Source organism: Nestor notabilis, unplaced genomic scaffold, assembly GCF_000696875.1.
Source record: "Nestor notabilis isolate BGI_N333 unplaced genomic scaffold, ASM69687v1 scaffold8726, whole genome shotgun sequence".
Classification (NCBI taxonomy): domain Eukaryota; kingdom Metazoa; phylum Chordata; class Aves; order Psittaciformes; family Psittacidae; genus Nestor; species Nestor notabilis.
In genome coordinates this window covers 66,521-84,369 of record NW_009931432.1, presented here as the reverse complement: position 1 = coordinate 84,369, position 17,849 = coordinate 66,521, and the positions used below count along the sequence as shown (strand labels likewise).

The following is a 17,849-nucleotide window of genomic DNA, read 5'->3' as shown; positions in this document are numbered from 1 at the left end:
TTCCCTCGTCAGTTGCTATTCTGATGTTGATCTTCCATCACTGCTGATGCTTTGCAGTATTAAGCTGGAGCACCTCAAATGAGTTTCAGTCTTTATATTTTACAGGATCAAGCTCTGTAATATCATCAGTTTCATTGCTCTGGCTGATAATTGCTATGTGCTATCAAAACATTCATCAGAGGGTGGTGATTTAGGACCTTTACCAAATATGGCTTTAGGAAAATATATGGTATATTATTTCTGTCCTGCATATTTTAACAGTTTGATGACATTTTGTCCAGTATTTAGTATCCAGCTGAGAATTCAGAAATGATTGCCCACTACTACAAGGTTGTCAGAGTCTACTCCTCTAAACCATGTGGATCTGGCCTTTATGAGAAAAATGCAAACAAGACGAGGAACAGAAACAAGGTTAGAATAGGAAGTGAATAATCACTCCTGCAGAAAGGCAAAGCAGGAGGGAGGGACCAAGCCAAGTGTGGATGTTGTTCTTCCTGGATATTCCCAGAAAGGCTTTTAAATTAGGAAAACCTAAAGGGTTTACCTTTCAATAATTTCAGTGGCTTGTGTTTAAAGGTGGATGCAGAATATGCTGTGTGTTCTTTTATCCACTTCAAAGCTGTAGTTTGTGCAGACAGGGTAAACAACCATAGATCACTCAGTAAATCTGGGTCATGGAACTTCTTTTAGAGAGGAAGTCAGTCCAGCGCTGGAAGAGAGGCCTGTCTGTGTAGGGATGTTCTACACAGTGTCTGAAAGGGACACTTGCTACTGGTTCACCTGGGAACAACCAAGCTGGAGCCCTCGTAGAGAACACTTTAAAGCTTGACTGGAGGCTTTCCTAGGGACAAGAGCTGAAAACATCTTTAAGTACCCTAGATTATCAGTTAAGTAATGTGATTGAACCTTGTGAGGTTCTGTGCGTTTTTTATGGTTCTGAGTGAAAAAATGAAGATCAAAGACCATGTGGGAGGTGCAGGCACTGCTGAAAGGTCCTAGGAAAACCAGGATTTTGCTAAAGATACCACAGCTGGGGTAATTTTATGTTCTCTCTTCTTTTAATATTTCCTCAGAAATGTTACCACTTCATATTCCAGCGCTACCGTCTGGAACACTACACAGTCTCCTCCAACTGGCTGGCTCTGGGGACTGTCTTTCTCTTTGGCCTTTTGTCATTGTCACGCTCTGTTGCCTTATTCAGAGGTTGGTATATTAGATTTGTTCTGTGCTTTCTTGGGTAGCGGTCTTGGCAAATCTTAGTTTAAAAAGATATGGTCTTTAAGTACTTTCTTGAATCAAAGCCATACAGTGAACCTTCTCATTTCATCATTATTTCTTTGCTTAATGGTAGCCATTGTCAGTCAAGACAGGAGAACATGAATAAGGGTGGTAGAGTACAAGCACTGCTAAAATGAGGGCGAGCTTTGGAATCCAGGCACTTTTTAGCATAGGCCAATTAATTGATTCAAGAAATTATCAGTTAAAGTCATGTATGAGCAATTTATTGTAGTCTTTCAAAAGCAGTCATGAAAATATCACCTATTTCTTTAGCTTTATTTAAGCTTTCTGCCTTCCATAGGCTACCATGGACCCCTGGACCTCTACCCAGAGTTTCACAGGATTGCTTCTGACCCAAGCATTCACACTGTGCCAGAGGGGAGACCGGTTAATGTCTGTGTGGGAAAGGAATGGCACAGATTTCCAAGCAGCTTTCTCCTGCCAGATAAGTAAGTCATTTAATATAAAAGGTACAACTTTGTGACATTCATAAGAAGGGGCATTTCTCATAAGAATTATTTATGGGAGTAACCTTCAAGTAACCTATGACACCAGCATATCCAAAACAAAGGGTTCTGAAGTTTGTTGTCATCAGACTATGTTGGCCACAAGCTACTGAAAATTTGTAGTGTGAGTGCTCCTCCAGCAGGTCTGCCTAGGAATGAAATGTCCTTGGTTATGCTTTTCTCCATACAAAATGTTACTATCTCCTGCATTTTCCTGCTGGGCTTTCTGACACTGTTCTCTATAGTTGGCAGCTCCAGTTTATCCTCTCAGAATTCAGAGGCCAGTTACCAAAACCATTTGCCAAGGGACCAGTGGCCACACGGATCATTCCCACTGATATGAATGACCACAACAAGGAAGAGCCATCTCGATATGTAAGGATTATATTCCTGTTTTCTTTACCTTACTGTATAATTTGTATTAATATAATGCCTATGATTAGGTCTCCCCATTTTGTCTCTGTGGGACTGTACAAGTTACATCAAAAAATGGGCTCTTTGCAGCACTTGGAAATTTCCCCATTGATGTGAGTGGTTTCTGTTTGCATTTCATCTGCCTATATTTCATTTGAAGACATAATAAAAAAGAAGTGGAAGTAATAATTCCTACTTATTGCAATTTTGGGTTTAGTATAATGTATTACTGTGATCACAGGAAAGTGAACTGAATGAGTAGTTTGAAATCCCCTCAGAAAATGTTTGTCACTGAGCAGGGATTGAAATTTTCCTTTGTATTTTCCTTTCTTTTTAAATATAAATGTTTACACCATATTTGCAACTGAGAAGGAGGACTTAATTTGGAACTTCACTGAAACAATTGCATCAGTGATTTCAATGGGAGTCTTTTAAAATAATATATACTGGTGTTATTAATTTCTTACTTTTCCAGCTTGTATTGTGTTACCTAAGCAAAACCAGTGCACACGTATATGAATATGTTAAAATTATTGTCAACTGACTTCTTTAAATTATTGAGCAGGTTAAATCTTAGCAGTGCACTAAATATTCTTTGCAGTGCAGCAGGTATTTAGTCATCCTTTCTTTTTTTGTCCAGAGGGTTGAATGGGGGGAACTGCCAAGAAATGCATAATCTTTTCTTCATTCTCTTAGCACCTTGGAGGGTAGCTTTGGTATGTCTATCAGTATATAGGAAGCACCCACATGTAATGGACCAGGTCTTTGATTTACATGAACGGGTCTGTTCTGGCTGAGGCAGTAAACATATGCTTCATTATGTGGCTCCTGTCTTTGGCATGTTAAGACATTGTACAAGCACTTGCGATCCGCTCATGGAAGTGGATACTGTACTGTCACGCAGGAGCAAATCTTGTGGGTAAAAGCAGGGATCAGTCTTCTGCGTTAAAGCACACTTATTTTGAGCCTCATTATGTAGTTACTGGAAATGGGAAGGAGGCGTGTTCCCACCTGAGAGAAGCTGTCTACTGCAGTGTATTTAATTTACCAAATCTTTAACTGTGGCATATTTTTAGCACAGACAGCTGGCTGGTGTGCAGCCTGTGACTAATGGAGCAAAACACACTTTTGTTTCATGGTTGTTTCTTAATGTCACCCTACAATTTTATTATTTCTTATGCAAGCAAAATGGCCTAGGACGTTAGAAATTAGCTACAAAATGTGAATTTTAAATGGAGTTTTAAAACTCTTACTTCTGCCCTGCTAATAACACCAAGAGAACAAGATCTTTTTTTCGAGTTTAGTGAGCTTGTTAAGTGCAAACATACCCAGATTTCTTTAAAAAATAGAAAGTTACCAAGCACTGGAAAGGACCATCATAGCAAATAAATCTAATCAGCATGAGTCTATTGATCATTTAAAGGGGAGAAAACAAATGGTTCAAAAGGATTATTTGAGCCATGGAGCTTAAAACCAATTAATGGCTGCAGAAATAGGACTGATCTCTCAGTTTCAAGTGCAAGTATCTATTACTGCTCTGCTTGAAAATTGAAGAGTAAATCTTGATGTTTCTGTTGCTATGAGACACTGGGGAAAAGAGTGATTTGATCTTCTTGTTTTGCAATTCTTCTTTCCTTAATCATGTTGAACAGCACTTAACTTGTACTTGTCCTACTGGGGAGATGCATTTGTCTCTAAAACTGCTAAGAAAGAGATAAGGAATATTGTTTCTTACAAGGATGCATCCAAGCAGGAATAGTAGATTAGGCCTAAAAGTTGAAATTGTTAAAAACTCCTGCCTTCAGAGCAATTTTTTTGGTTTTTGAACCACTTTATTTGCACTTCCTTTCCAGTTCTCTTTAGCTCTGTTTTGAGTGGTAGAAACCACCTGAAGCTTGGTCTCATTTTTGAAATATGTGTTTGATCAGTAAAACATTTCTGGTTTTGCTCAAAACAGTTGAACTTTATCTGTGGTAAACCAGACAAGCTCCAGTTGTACTCTGGCTGGCCAGGGTAGCATCCATCCAGACACCACTGACAGACATTTGGCTAGAGTAGTACAGCAGCAGGCGGTGCCCTTAGCTCCATCTCTGTACTGAATGGTGCCCATTCCTGTTATTCAGGATGTGATCAGATTTAGTTCTCTACCACTTAGCATAGTGGTTGCATTGAATAAAAAAAGATTGAGAGGAGGAAAAGGAGAAAGGCGAATAGAAAAGGACAGGATGTAAGCCCTTGCAGCTCTGTTCACTAAGACTGACTTCTTTCTACAAAGAAACATCTCAAGTTCTGTACACTGCTGAAGTCTTATGTAAATCCCCAAATAAATGCTTAGGTGCTTTGTCTGCTCTCTGACCGGGATGAATATTATCCTTAGCTTCAGTGTAACTTGTAAGAATGCACTCTGCTCTACTGGCAGTGGTAGAAGGGAAATCTTTCACCTGGCAGATAATCCCTGTGCACTGGAAACAGCCCTTTAGGGAGCATTTAAAATGACAGAAGTGAGATCAGCTTTAGAGCTTGAGGCAGTAACTTGTCTTTCTCTGAATGATTCTCCATCACTTAGAGAGGAACTTGGTTAGTGGTTTGGGAATCTTTCTGCTAATGAGCCAGAACCTCTCTCAGGGCCTGGAATGTTCTCTCATACAGTGCAAGAAGTGGATTCAACATTCTCCTCAGCTGAGTTTCCCATGGTGTGATTTCATTTGTCACTCAGTTTTGATGCCACAGAGCCATCTGGTATCCACCTTACAGAACTTGCTTTGCTCCAGTGGCTGAATATCATTATGCCAGTAAAAGCTCAGCCTTGTTGCTGTCTGCTGCATCCATGAGGGGCTCATTTTTGGATGCTTTGTAATAATATAGCTACCTTGGTACAATTTAAACATGTGTTAGGCCTGGGATTAGTTCACTTTTGAAAATGTGATGTAGATCACTTAAAGACAATTAAATCTTCAACAGGAGGACTTCATCCCTTGTTTGCAACCTATTCTCTCCTCTAGATGTCTTAAGCTCAACGCAGAGGTTTCTACACAATGTAGCCTCTTGTTGGACTACCTTGTATGAAACTTATCTCTGATGGATATTATTAAAAGGAAATTTGTCCTCCTAGGAGCTCAAGTCATCTTTGTAGCTGAAAGTTTACATTGTCTTGTCAGAGTTATTCCTCAACAGCTATGGGGTACCTGTGAGGAGGAGGCTGTTAGCCAGAAAGGGCACAGGGTATTCATATAAATGAATAGTACATCCTGTTCATATCCAAGAGCACTTTCCCCAGCAGGAAAGAGAAGGTTGCATAATGTGAGTCTTCTGTGGACACTGCCCACAGCTCATTTAGCTGGGCAGTCACACACATAAATCATTTCTGTGATGCTGCTTCCTTGAAGTGGTACTTCCTCAGAGAGGGACCCTAGAACTCTGTTCCTGTGACCAGTCCAGTAGTGGGAGTTCGTGTTCCCCCACAAAGGTTTTACTTGCAAACATATTCAAAATATTTTACCATGTATCCTGCATGAAGCATTTCACCTGTTGCTAGAAAATGAACCCCTTCTCAGTTGTAAGTAACAGCTTATATGAATGAACATACACAACCAGAAGCCTACAGGAAATAAAATGCAAGAATGTCTGTCTTTCTGCAGATTGATATTTCTAAATGCCACTATTTGGTGGACTTGGATACAGCAGCTGAAACCCCAAGGGAGCCAAGGTACTCTGCCAACAAAGAAGATTGGGTAACCATTGCCTACAAGCCATTCCTAGATGCTTCCAGGTATGCTTTACACATTTGAGAGGGAGGGAGGAAGAGTGGCAAGTCTGAGAACTAATTCTGTTCAGTTATCCGCTTGCAAAAGTAACTGTGCACGCGGGGGGAAAGATACATTGGCAAATGCTAGCTTGTAATCTAGTTTCCAGTAAAGGCAGCTTTCTGGCTACAGTGGAACCTTTGTCAAACTTCTACTTGCAAAATTGATGACCTAGGTTGCTTTAGAGGGTGAAGCTAGGTGAGAAGGGTGGTGAGGAGGAATGTTTTTGGAAAGAATCCTCCCTGTTCACTTCTTGCTGAAGTAATGTTTTTTGTTTTGCTTTCTAAAGAGATGAGGTGTAGTCTCCTTCCAACAGACTTTGTAATCTGCTGACTTGTTTCAGCCAAATTCAAGGCAGGTGTAAGTCAGTCTCAAAGAGTATGAGCTCTTAAAATTTTATGAAAGGTGGCAGACAGAGAGAGGAGGCAGTCTCACCAAGTCAGCAGGATCACACCTTTATTAGGCATCAGGGAATCCATGGGAGAGACCTGTGTAAGAATATGTTTTTTATTAGTTCTGCTGCTCACTGAACAACTTGCTTTTATGTTTGAACAGGAACTTCTGTGAGAAGCAGAGATTGAAATTGCTCTTCTTCAGGCTAACAGGGGGTGGAATCAGGGTTGTCAGACTGGTAATGTTGTTAATACATTCCTGCAAATACAGAAACTCTCAGCTGTAAGGGGATCGTTAGTTAATATAAAGTCATTTAAAACTCTGGTCATTTAGGTGTCATAACAGGAGAGCTCTGTAAAAAAAAATCTCTGTTAAAAAAAAAAAAACAAAACCAAACCAAAACCCAAACAAACACACAACCAAAAAAAACCACCCCAAACCAAAAACTAACACAGAGTTCACTTCCCTCCTATTTTTTTATGTGAGACCTTATTACTTCCTAGTAATAGGACCCTCCAGGGAGGAGGGCTGGTAAAAGCAGTTGAACAGTGAGAAAGAGTGATAAGGTTAGAGCAACTCCCAGAAGTGCTCTCATGTTCCCATTTTGCTGACACAAACAAGTTTTTTGGCAAGGTCTTTTATGAACTATGTTTTCCAAGAGACCTGCTGTTATATTTGGGCAGGACTTTAGAAAGGGAGAATGAGATGGCCAATGAGTCTTGTTAATGAGGCAAAAGAAGAAGCATCTGTGTAAGAGTTTTGCAAAGGACTCTTTGTGCAAAGCGTATACCCCTGCATGTGCATTTCTGCTTTTAAGACACATTCATGTGTTTTTTAAAGCTGGTTTATCTTGCTGTCCTCTGCTGAACAGCCAAGCTTTGATTGTTTGGACCTCATCTTAAGTCCTTTGAAGTCAATCAGAGGTACTGACTCAGGTCCAAGTGACCCTTTAAACTACCTTGGCTTAACCATGGGGCTGTAATGCTGACTGGAATCAGTGCAAGGAGTTAAGCTGGAGCTAAACACATAGTACTGAACTGAGTCCTTGTTACTCTCTTCACTGCTTTAATGCTGTTTCCACTAGTCACTCTATGACATTTTTCTTCTTCTCCCCCTTCCTTATTAGGGGAAATTGATAGGCCTAAGGAATTTCCCTATTTACTGCTAAACCCCTGCATCCCGCCATGCACAAATATCTAGCTTGCTTCTCAGGAATTTGGCTGAATATGTGGGTAGATGTGGTGGTGCAGCTCTGTGCTTCTAGGGGAAATGCTGTCAAAGTACTTCCTGCCAGACTGAGGCTGGTAAGTTATGCCCAAGCTTGGCAATGCAAATTGCAATCATTTTGATTTGATATATGACACTGTGTGCTGCATTTAGATCTAAATTCCAGCTAGATTCCTAAGCTGTATGTTTCTTGTTGGTTAAGTGTCTCTGCAAGCCTGCAGCCAAAATTTGGTAACCCACTCAGTACAGGGATGTTGATTCTTGTGAGTGCATGTGACTGTTACCACTGGAAGTAATAGCTTGGCTTGTTGCAAAGGTAGCATCTCACTATGGAGCAGCAGGGAGTCACAGGGAGATGCTGAAACTTCAGAGCGTACTGACCGTGGTAATAATGTAAAGGCAGAATACTGAGGGTGGGGAAAGCACAGCGTACTCACTGGCTATGTAACTGGCAAGACCTTAGAACAGCTCATCTAAAGGTGATGGAGAGGGAAGAGGATCTTTTGAGCTGCTGTGTCCTCCTTAACAAAAGATGCTGTTGCACTAGTGGGAGACTGGAATAGAAGAGGGTTTGCAGAACATGTCCCAGGAGGAGATCAGGCAGTAAGACCCTTAGCCCGGCTGGTGTCGCCTGTCAGCCTTCTCTGCTCCTGTTCTTGTGCTGCATGGAAATTCTCCATGCTGTTCCTTATCAACAGCTCACAGCTGGAGCAGAGGGGAGGTGTGGTGCCTTCACCAGTGGAGGAGGCCAGGTTGCCATAGCAGCACGTCTGATTTCCAGTCCTGCTGTTAGTACCTCCAGAACTCCTGCAGTTTGGAGCGCTGGGCTCTGTCCCTTCAGCAGTCAGCAGGTGGGGCAGCTTGAGTGCACAGTGGTAGTGAAGGACTAGAAGGGCATGTGCTTACCTGGGGGGTATCACTGATGCTGAGAGAACCAGCAGTGTCTCCCCATCTTGTCACCCTGCTTGTCTGACAGATTCTCCTCCCCCCGAAGAAGGACAGTAGGCCAGAAACCATGGCCTGCCTTTGTCATGTATTTTAAATTTCTTTCTGTAATTTGGCCCTTGGAGAAGAGGTGGGGTAGATGTGTGATTCGGGTGTTCAGCTGAAACTTGGTGCTGCCATGACTCTGTCCAGGTCTCTTAAACTTTCCCTGTGTTGCAGTTTCCCACTTGGACCAAAAGTTCATTAGCTCCCCACTAATCTCCAAGAGTTTGTTGGCAGTGAATGGAAGAGTGAGGAGCTTCAACTCTGTAACAGCAGTGGCAGGTGAATACCTATGCACTGTTTCGCATCTGAGTATTGCAGTTTTGCTGCAACATCTATGCAGAGGTATCCCATGGCGAATGTTCCTAATCGGTCTGTTGCGCTCCTCTCTCTGAATGCGTCATAGCATTTCTAAAATAAGACAGCATTGTTTGCTTTATTTTTTTCCCCCTGAGTGTTGCTGAGTTGTAACTTGCGTAAAGTAATGGGACCCAGGCAATTCTCAGGAGAAGAAATGACATAAGTTTTGCAGTAGATTGGCAGCTGACAGATGAGCTAGCCCACTGGTAATCACAAATCTGCCTAGCAGTTGAGTGAGATGCCAGGGTCTGTCTCACCTTGCAGACCCAGGCATTAGCTGTTGTCCTTTTGCTGAGATTAGAAAACCTCATTTGTAAAGCAAGTACTACCAGTGTGTTGTTCTGTCTGTGGCTGCAGCAGTCTCCTTTGCTGCTAGTCAGCCCTTGCTTTGTTTGCTTCTGTCCTTATCCCAAGTCTGTAGAGTACCAAGCCTGCCAGAGTGGGCACTGCAGAGTCTCAGAGGGGGAACACTGAGACTTGCCAATTCCATCCAGCTGAAAGGTACTCTGAGGGTACCAGTGATGCCCTGAGACCGTTTCAGGGGTGCAGGAAGTACTCCTATGAGTTTAGAAAGTTGTTGGCAGGCCTGAGAATGGAGAAGATAAGGAAATCCCAGCAAAGCCACTTCTGTGGTTTCACTTCATTTTAATTTGAGATGATAGGTAGAGCTGTTTCTCTCAGAGTTCAGAAACTGATCATTCTGGGGAGTTTAGCTGCAAGAGAGTAGCAGTAACACAGTTGTAACCAAAAAATTGGTAAGCTGAAAGGATCCCAGAGCTAGCAGATTTGTGGGGAGGGTTCTTACCAGGGTCAGACACATGGTTCTATTGGTAGAGTCAGTGAAGATGCATCCATGCTGTTTGCATTTCTGAGCATGTACCACCCTCCTTCCAGCCCAGCAGAATAGCACATCTCAAATCCAGCACCTGCTTCCACACAATAATTGGGAAATGTCCCCTGCTACTTATGAAGTACAAAGCACTATGAAAATGCATCCTTTTTTACAAAAGGGAAGGAGGAACAGAAATGTTACTTCTGAACCGAGCTGCGAGGGAAGCTGCCAGTGTAGTTTTCAGGTCTGCAGTTCAGTGACTGCAGAGCAAGGAGCATTTGGGGGGTGGGGGGGGGAACCCATTGAACACCTCCCCACCCAAAACCAAATTCCAGCTCTTGTTCTTTGAAAATAAATGACCCCAGCAGTTCAATTCACTCCTGCTGAACTGGAGGCTTCTGGGACTCAGCGCGAGTCTCACATTGACGTCAGCAAGTGCAAATGTAAATCTCAGCTGGCTCTGATAAATGGTGCTGCTAATTGAATTAGAGAGCACTCCAAGCCACCAGCTAATTACGCTCCTCAGGAAGCTGCTTTGCCAAGGTCCATTTAATTCTATACTGGCTGAGCACTCCGAATCTGGCACAGAAAAGGGGAAATATATTACAGTTTCCCACTGAGGGGCACATATTTTCCAGCTCTTTACGCTGAGCCGTCTGCTTGCTCCAAACGCTTGGGTTTTCAATAAAAAAATATTCTTAGTGCAAAATTAATGATTGGTCACATTGTTCTAACATATCATTACCCTGGTTTGATAAGAGACTTTGTCTCGTTCCCTTTAATGGTGCTTTATTCCATGTTACATGACATGTTTTCCCTACTTTTGTTTTATGAGTGGCTAAATTGTTTCTTAGGTGCATTGTTGGTACAAAATTTAACACATAGAGGAAATGCAAACATTAATGGGTTTTCAGAGAGCTTTGATCGTGAGCTTCCTGTGTATGCCTATAGTTAGAAGGTACTAGGTCCTGCACATGTGGCAGACATTCGACTTCCTCCTGCCTCTTGTTTCTACCATTCCGTTCTCTTCTTTCTTCTCATTTTTCTTTCTGAATTCTGTTGTTTCTGGGGTAAGAAGTTCAGGCTACAAGATGCAGTTTGGAAGAATCTCCCACCACTGCATTTATCTAACTGCTTCCATCCCATGTCAGTCTGAGCATGGGAGGGGTAACGTGAACATACTCATTTTGCAGTCCTTGCTTCCATTCCCAAAGAGCCTCCACTGGCATTAGTAGAATTGAGTTGCTTTCTCCTGAAGTCCAATAGGTAATTGACAAAAATACCCTTAGTACCAAATGGCACAATGGTTCTGGTTCTTCTCAGCCTACTGGTGAGTGAGCTCCTCTATCCTAACTGGGAGCTTCTTCGGGTGATGCTGCAGTCACTTCCCTAGAAACAAAAAAACTGGAAAAGAATTCAGACCCCTCCCCCAGAACATGGGATATCTCCCATGTCTGAAGCACAGCAGGAGCTGGGCAGAATTTGCCTGTTAGCTCCAGCCTAGAGCCCACCACTGAAAGAGCCTTGCTGCATCAGTGTTCCAGTAGCAAGCCACTGTACTCTTGGCTACCCAGCTTGGAGTGATTGTGGCCTTGACACTGACATGTCGCTTTGGAGCTCTATGCTGATTAAGGCTACGCACACTCATGGTCTCTGGGGGACAAATTTAGAAGCAAATGCAAATAGAACATTATATATATTCACTGTCATCTGCCATCCCAACCCCTTCCATGTGCCATCTGTTGTCTGAGGTTGCTGAGCCTGACGAAGCAAGGTGACAGGAGGTAAAGGTTCCCTGTCTGAATTTAAAGCTCAGTAATGACTTCCTGAGCTGTAGGTGCATCAGCAGCCATGGTTCTGTTATTGCTGCTGCTGAAAGCAGGCATCCAGGGCTTTGCTAGTGTGTAGTTACCAGCAGCAGAGAGAGCAGCTTTGTGCTTGTGTCCAGTCTGAATCTCTTTTCAAGTGAGAAGGTTGCCGCTGAACAAATGCAAGGGCTGACCTTATAGCTGTGAAGCAGGTATGTTGCTGCTACCATTTACCATGTCATATTCAGGGTTTCATGTTTTTCTGTGTGAGATGTGATTCTCTGAGCACATAAATATTACTAATTTTCAGATGCCTCTTTTTTACATTGCCTTTTTTTATCCTGTGTCCTTAGACTGGAACCAGTGTAAACTTTTCCCTTTTCACTCTTCTAAGTCTTGTTAGTGAAGAGTCATTTTTCTATGGCACCAGCAGCCTGACTAACACCTGGTGGAAACCAAGAACTCCTTGACAGTTTAAGTAGTACATCATTTCACCTTGAAGAGCAGCGTGAACTTCACTTTTAGGGTCTCTTCTGGCTAAATGAATCTTACAGCTCTTTATTCCAGGAGCACATATTTGTTTTGGGGGAGGAGTACAGGATTATAGATCAGCTGTGGCCTTTATATACTCATTCACTGTATTGTTATTTGTCATGAGTGCCTTGGCATTATGTATGACATCCACTGGTGGGAAGAGCACCTATCGTTCTGCTCTGTGTTTCTCATAATTTTCCACCCTCAGTATTTTTCCCATCAGTCATTCCTGCCTCTCCTTTTTACGAACAGTGTTCTCCCATTTTACTGCTGATATAAACTGAAGCAGTGAACACTGACATTTAAACTGCTGCTAGTAAGGGCTGAGTTACCAGCAAAGTTAAGAGCATGTAGAGAACTTTTGTTGCTCAGAGTTGTTGTTTCAGGCTGTCTGCAAGCTCAGGATGGTTACACTAAGCTGGCTTATCTGGGAGGATAGTTTTGCTACTATCAGCTCCTGGAATATCCTTTTGTTCTAGAAAGCAAAAGCTGAATCCTGCACATTCTGAACATAGGCCATAAAGACCACATGAGCACAGCCATGTGAGCTGTATTGGGCCTGTGTTTCAGAATATTAAGAAGTAAAACGTGTAAGGAGAGTTTCTCACAAAAAGTGTAGAGAGGAGGAAGTAGAGACAGGACAGTGGTGTTTCTGCAGAGCTGTGAGAGGTACTGGCACTGAGAGTGAATACAGGTGGTTAGTTGGGTTGCTGCAGCAATCAGACCCACTGTTCCTGGGTGCCCACTTTGTCGTACAGTGCTGGCCTGGGCAAGCAGCCAGTATGTGTAGATGCATCCAGGCCAAGGGGAGGATGTGAAGTGGGTGCTGTTGTCTGAGTGCTGTCAGCTCTATGTCTGGACTCGGCAACTGAAAGCATTTTCAGTACTACAGATTGTATACTTGGGACCTCAGCCATCAGCTGAAGGTGCTGCCTTCCTCTCTCTCCCTGAGCTGAACCACACAAGACTATTTCAGTGGATTACTTCATCTTAACCCAAGCACACATCCTGAGCTCTGGGGAATTGGGCTAGTTTCTGTACCTTTCTTAGGAGGTAGCAGCAAGCTGGTACTCTACCTTATTTTTCATTTTCCTTGTTGTAAACAGCATCCCAAGCAGCTGGAACGCAGTCACTTCTCCTTGTTTTTCTTTCTTTTCTTTCCCTTTTGCTAAAGGGAATTGAAGTGAAACCACACCATTTGGAGAGAGCAGCCATGGTAGCAATGGTGGGTTGTCAGGCTCAGAGGAGGAGATGCCAGAATAAGTTCAGCAGTGACATGATGTTCATTAGCCACAAGAGATGGAGGAGGCAAATCAAGCATTTGTTTTCAAAGGGATGCCTTTGCCTCTAGTGACTGGCGGGAGGGCTGACCTCCAATTTCTAGGCACAAGGAAATGACAGCTGCAAAAACTGTTCCTTGTTCAGAATACACCAAAATTACCATCTTCTGCATAGTTATTTGCTACTAAGAGATTCTGCTTTGAACATGTTCCGATTCCAGCACCTCAGGAATTCACAAAGAGCAGCCATTTCCAGTGATTCTTTTATTTAGAAACTTTGCTGGGTGCTTTACAATTTGTAAAGAGCCTAAGCATTATCACTGAGCTTTTTGTTCTTCCAAGTGAAGCAATCAGCGTTTTCATACCCTAAAGCACAAGCCCAGTGCTTGGCAAAAAGCAGGCTTACAAGATGCTGGATGTTGAAAGGAGGCAGTCTCACAGTTAGAAGGGCTTGTAAATTTTAGGAATTCATACTTGTTCAGCCTCTCTGAGAGTAGATAATATCTTCTGCCTCAGTTTCCCCTCTCCAGTGTGGGAAGAATACTGTTTTGTCTGTCACTTTGTTTAAAGAGGGAAGATTTCAACTGAAAAAAATGCCTTGCTTTGTGCTTGTATGGCATCTTATGTAACAGGACCCTGCTACTGAGTGGTGCTGTAGCAATGCAAGTAGGTATCACCAGTCTTTTTCTGGACTGTCTTTTACTCCAAGTTGCAGGAGATCAGGAGCTGCTTGTTCTCAGATGAATTACAGTATGGCTAAGAACCCTAGAAGCCTCCAGGGAGATGTAGTTCACAGTGGCAGTTCCTGCCATTGTTTTCTTAGGCTCCGTTTTTGGAAGATACCCAGTGCTGTCTTACAGTAAGCGAACAAAATGCATTTCAGCTTTCTTCTGAAAAAGTGACTTGAATTGAATGTCCAGAATGTTGGCTGTGTTACCAGCAAAGCTGTGTGAATTGCAGTGACCAGCAAGTACATACTGGATCTGTACCATCCCTGACCACTTAGCATGCTGTAAATCAGATTTGAGTGCTGCTGCTGCTTTTCCATGCTTTATGTGGATGGAGTTAGAGTTACATCTGTCAAAGGTCGATAGTTTACCAACAAGTTGATCTTAAAGAGAGCGCCTTCAACGCAGAGTAAGCAAGATTCTGCTCCAGCCCTGCTTTCAATAAGTTGCTCAATTTTTGAAGCTTCTGGCAAGGTTCAGTGTTGCTGCTGAAGGACATTTTATTTGTCTGCTTCACATTTAAACCTGGATTGTACTATTAGTTTGCTCAGTAAGAGAATACATGCATTTAAAATGTACTCAGCTAGCTCAGCTCCAGCAATTAGCAGCCAAACAAAAACTACTAATTTGATGGAGCCATTAAACCCTCCATGCTTGAGTACTCCAGTGGTCCAATTGTTGCAAAGTGCTGTGAAATGCCAGCTCCCAGCACTAGCAGGGCATGGAGTGAACGCTGGCAGCCTGCGGCAGAGTCCCTTGTAGGCTTTAGAGCAGTTCATCCCTCTTTAATTCAATACCTTCAACACAAGAGCAAAACTTCAAAATGCCAGTGCCCTGTCAAAGCCTCTGTCTGCTCTCCAGACATGTGCAGAGGAATAGGCAGCCAGAAAGATTGGACAGAAAAGAGTTGATGCCAGGAGCTAAATGCAGCCTTGCTATTTCCACCTTCATAGTGTGCCCTGAGGAATGGGAGGCCTACCTCTCTGTGTGATACCAAAGACCCACAGGGCTGTATTGTCTGCTTTTTGGACAATGATATCTAGGATCTGAGTTTCTTTCAATAATTACAAGACCTTCCTGCTCTCTCTCCCTCCTAATCCTACTGGAATGGATAATTGGCATGCTGGAAAAACTGGTCAGACTGCTGCTCTTAAGCTGGTGGTGCTGGTACAAACCAGCTTTGGTCCCACTGACAAGGAGAAAATGGGACTGGACTTCATATGCCTGAACCATTAGCATTCCTCATGTCTCTGACTCACCAGCCCAAATCTTCTGCAAATCCTCATCTGTACCATTTTGACCATACTAGCAAAGGAGCGCTTTAAGGATGATTTGTTTTTTCCTTTCTGGTTTCAGGTCCTCAAAGCTGCTGCGTGCATTCTACATCCCTCTCCTCTCAGAACAGTACACATGGTATGCAAACTATACTATTCTGAAAGCTCGGAGGTTGAAGCAAACCAGGAAAAAAATGGGAGGCTAGCAACTCACCTGGGCAACAAATCAAGGGCATCTGCTAACACTCTTGGACAGCTGCCTAAGCCATCTTCAGTCCCCTTTTTGAAAGACTGTGCTTATAAGATTCATTAACAAAGATTTCCCATGAAGTGATTTCGCTCTGCAAGCTTCCAGCTGTAAAAAGGGTGCATCATCTGCTTTCAGTTCTCAGTGTCAGGTCTCTGCTCTGCCTACACGGAACATATTGGTAAGAAACCATTTGAAAATCCAGCAGCCACCTACAAATGCATTATCCCTGCTGCTCCCTGTGTTATTATATATTATACCAGAGAAGAGAAAGATGGAAAAGAAAAAGGAATGGCAGTGTGAGGTTCTACTCCAGCTTGCAATCTAGCACTGGGAAAATCCAGCTCAGCCTCTCTCTCCCACTGCCCTACATCCACTGTCCTCATCTGCTTAAGTAGTGCTCACATTCTCCTGTGGAATTTTTTTCAGGTAACAACGTTTAGGATCTTGTTTCTTTTTTAACAAAAATGAGGGGAAAAGAGGAAAACACCTGAGAGACAATTAACTGAAATGCAGTGAATCTCAAGGAATGAAGTAGCACACACCACAGAAACAGCCTGAAGCTACTCTGTCCAGGAGACACTTTCAAGGATGTGGTTTTGGGAGAAAACCCCTCCAACTTAGGAGTTGGATCAGTTATCTGTTTTAATGGAATCAAGAGTGGGGGGGTTTATCTGTGAAACCAAGGGTTTGTTTGCTATTTGTAATAGTTTTTTAAAGATACTCGTAATATCCTCTGACTTCTAGACTACAGCATCTTGAAATTTCTGGAAATATCCAGAGAGGAGAAGGAGGATAGACAGTATATGTTACATTAGTCCAATATGCTTCAGAGCAATGCTGTATTTATTATAGCTCCATTTTTAAAACATGCAGTATCAGAAGCTAGATGGGGTCGTTTTCACTCACATCCTTGGAATTCTGTAGGGATGACATGGCATGAGATGGAGCAGAGAAGAAGTTCCTTTTCCCAAAAGGCTACACAAGCTCAATGCCCCACTGGGACTGTGATTAGATTGGTGTGTGTGTGCAGTGGCAGAGCAGGTGGATACAGGAAGCAGATCTGTATGTCTGTAAGCTGTTGGGATCCAAACACTAAAGCACGTGCCTCTGATGATACATGTGTTGGTCCAGGTGCGGAATGCAGTGCTAGGCAGGTCTCTTGGGTAGTCTGCAGGTTAACAGCTGAGCAGGATGCCAAGGGCAGGCTGTACCAATGAGGCTGTGATCTAACATGCTACTACTGGGACAAAGCAGGAGGAATTGGATGAGGAGCAAGCCATGGGCTGAATCAAAAGAGCAACTTTAGAAACCCAGGGGGAGGTATTCTGAATCCCCTGTATTTCATTAAGGAGTCTTTTTATCAGCATGGTGCTCTATTGGAAACAGCTTATAAAGTGCAAAACCTAGTAAGAGCAAACATTGTGCTCCTTCATTGTCTGGGTGATAACAGCATGAAGAATGCAGTTCTCTTCCACTGCACCCCCACTGTATGGAGGAGCAGTTTGAAGCTGAGACTCTGAATTCAAACTTTGAAGGCTTAGGGAACCATCTGTGGTGTCTAAGTCTTGGCTCTCTTCAGAGAGATGGATTTCACCCTGTGCAAACATCACCCCTCATAAGAGTCAAATACGGAGCTTCAAGGTTTTCATCCAAGCAACTGGTGTCTTGGCTGTGTTGTTCTGAAAGGTCCGAGTCACATTGCAGATCAGTGTTGCAGTGTCTGTCTTCATAGTATTCCCCCACCTACCTCTAGCCAGCTCTACCCCTCATAAAAGTTTACATGTGTTGAACAGGGCTTTACGGTGCCAGTAAATCAAAACCAAAACTCTTGCCCTGCTTGTTGCCTCTCCCTTTGCTAATCCCTGACCTTAAATCAAATAAAGAAACAAATGCACCTCTCTCTGGTGCTGTTTGTGTGACTGTTCCATGTTGTCATAGCCCGTAACCTCATGTTTAATGTGAAAAGACAGTACAGTAAACAACTGCTTCAAATTACTTTGGCAGCTCCACCTTCCTCTCCAGTTTGGGGTAGTGGTGGGAGACTGATACCTTAATAATAATTAGGAGTTACCAGTGTTTTCCAGAGGTGTGCAGCAAACATAGGTGTAGCTACTGGTAGTGGACAGCTGGACAGCTTTGCATTCCAGAGTTTCAGATCAAGGCCAGGACTCGTGT

General features: G+C 43.0%; 1 protein-coding gene across 1 annotated transcript in view; it reads left to right on the top strand.

Annotated features, from left to right (window-relative positions):
• Nucleotides 1-15,771, top strand: part of ALG9 (ALG9, alpha-1,2-mannosyltransferase) — a gene marked incomplete at its 5' end in the record, with an annotated part of 28,290 nt that extends 12,519 nt beyond the window's left edge. The window contains 5 exons of the mRNA XM_010015889.1: nt 1,074-1,203; nt 1,580-1,727; nt 2,030-2,159; nt 5,837-5,967; nt 15,507-15,771. Of these exons, the coding sequence (XP_010014191.1) occupies nt 1,074-1,203; nt 1,580-1,727; nt 2,030-2,159; nt 5,837-5,967; nt 15,507-15,630 (663 nt within the window). The remainder of the gene's footprint in view (nt 1-1,073; nt 1,204-1,579; nt 1,728-2,029; nt 2,160-5,836; nt 5,968-15,506) is intronic.
• Nucleotides 15,772-17,849: the final 2,078 nt, after the last annotated feature.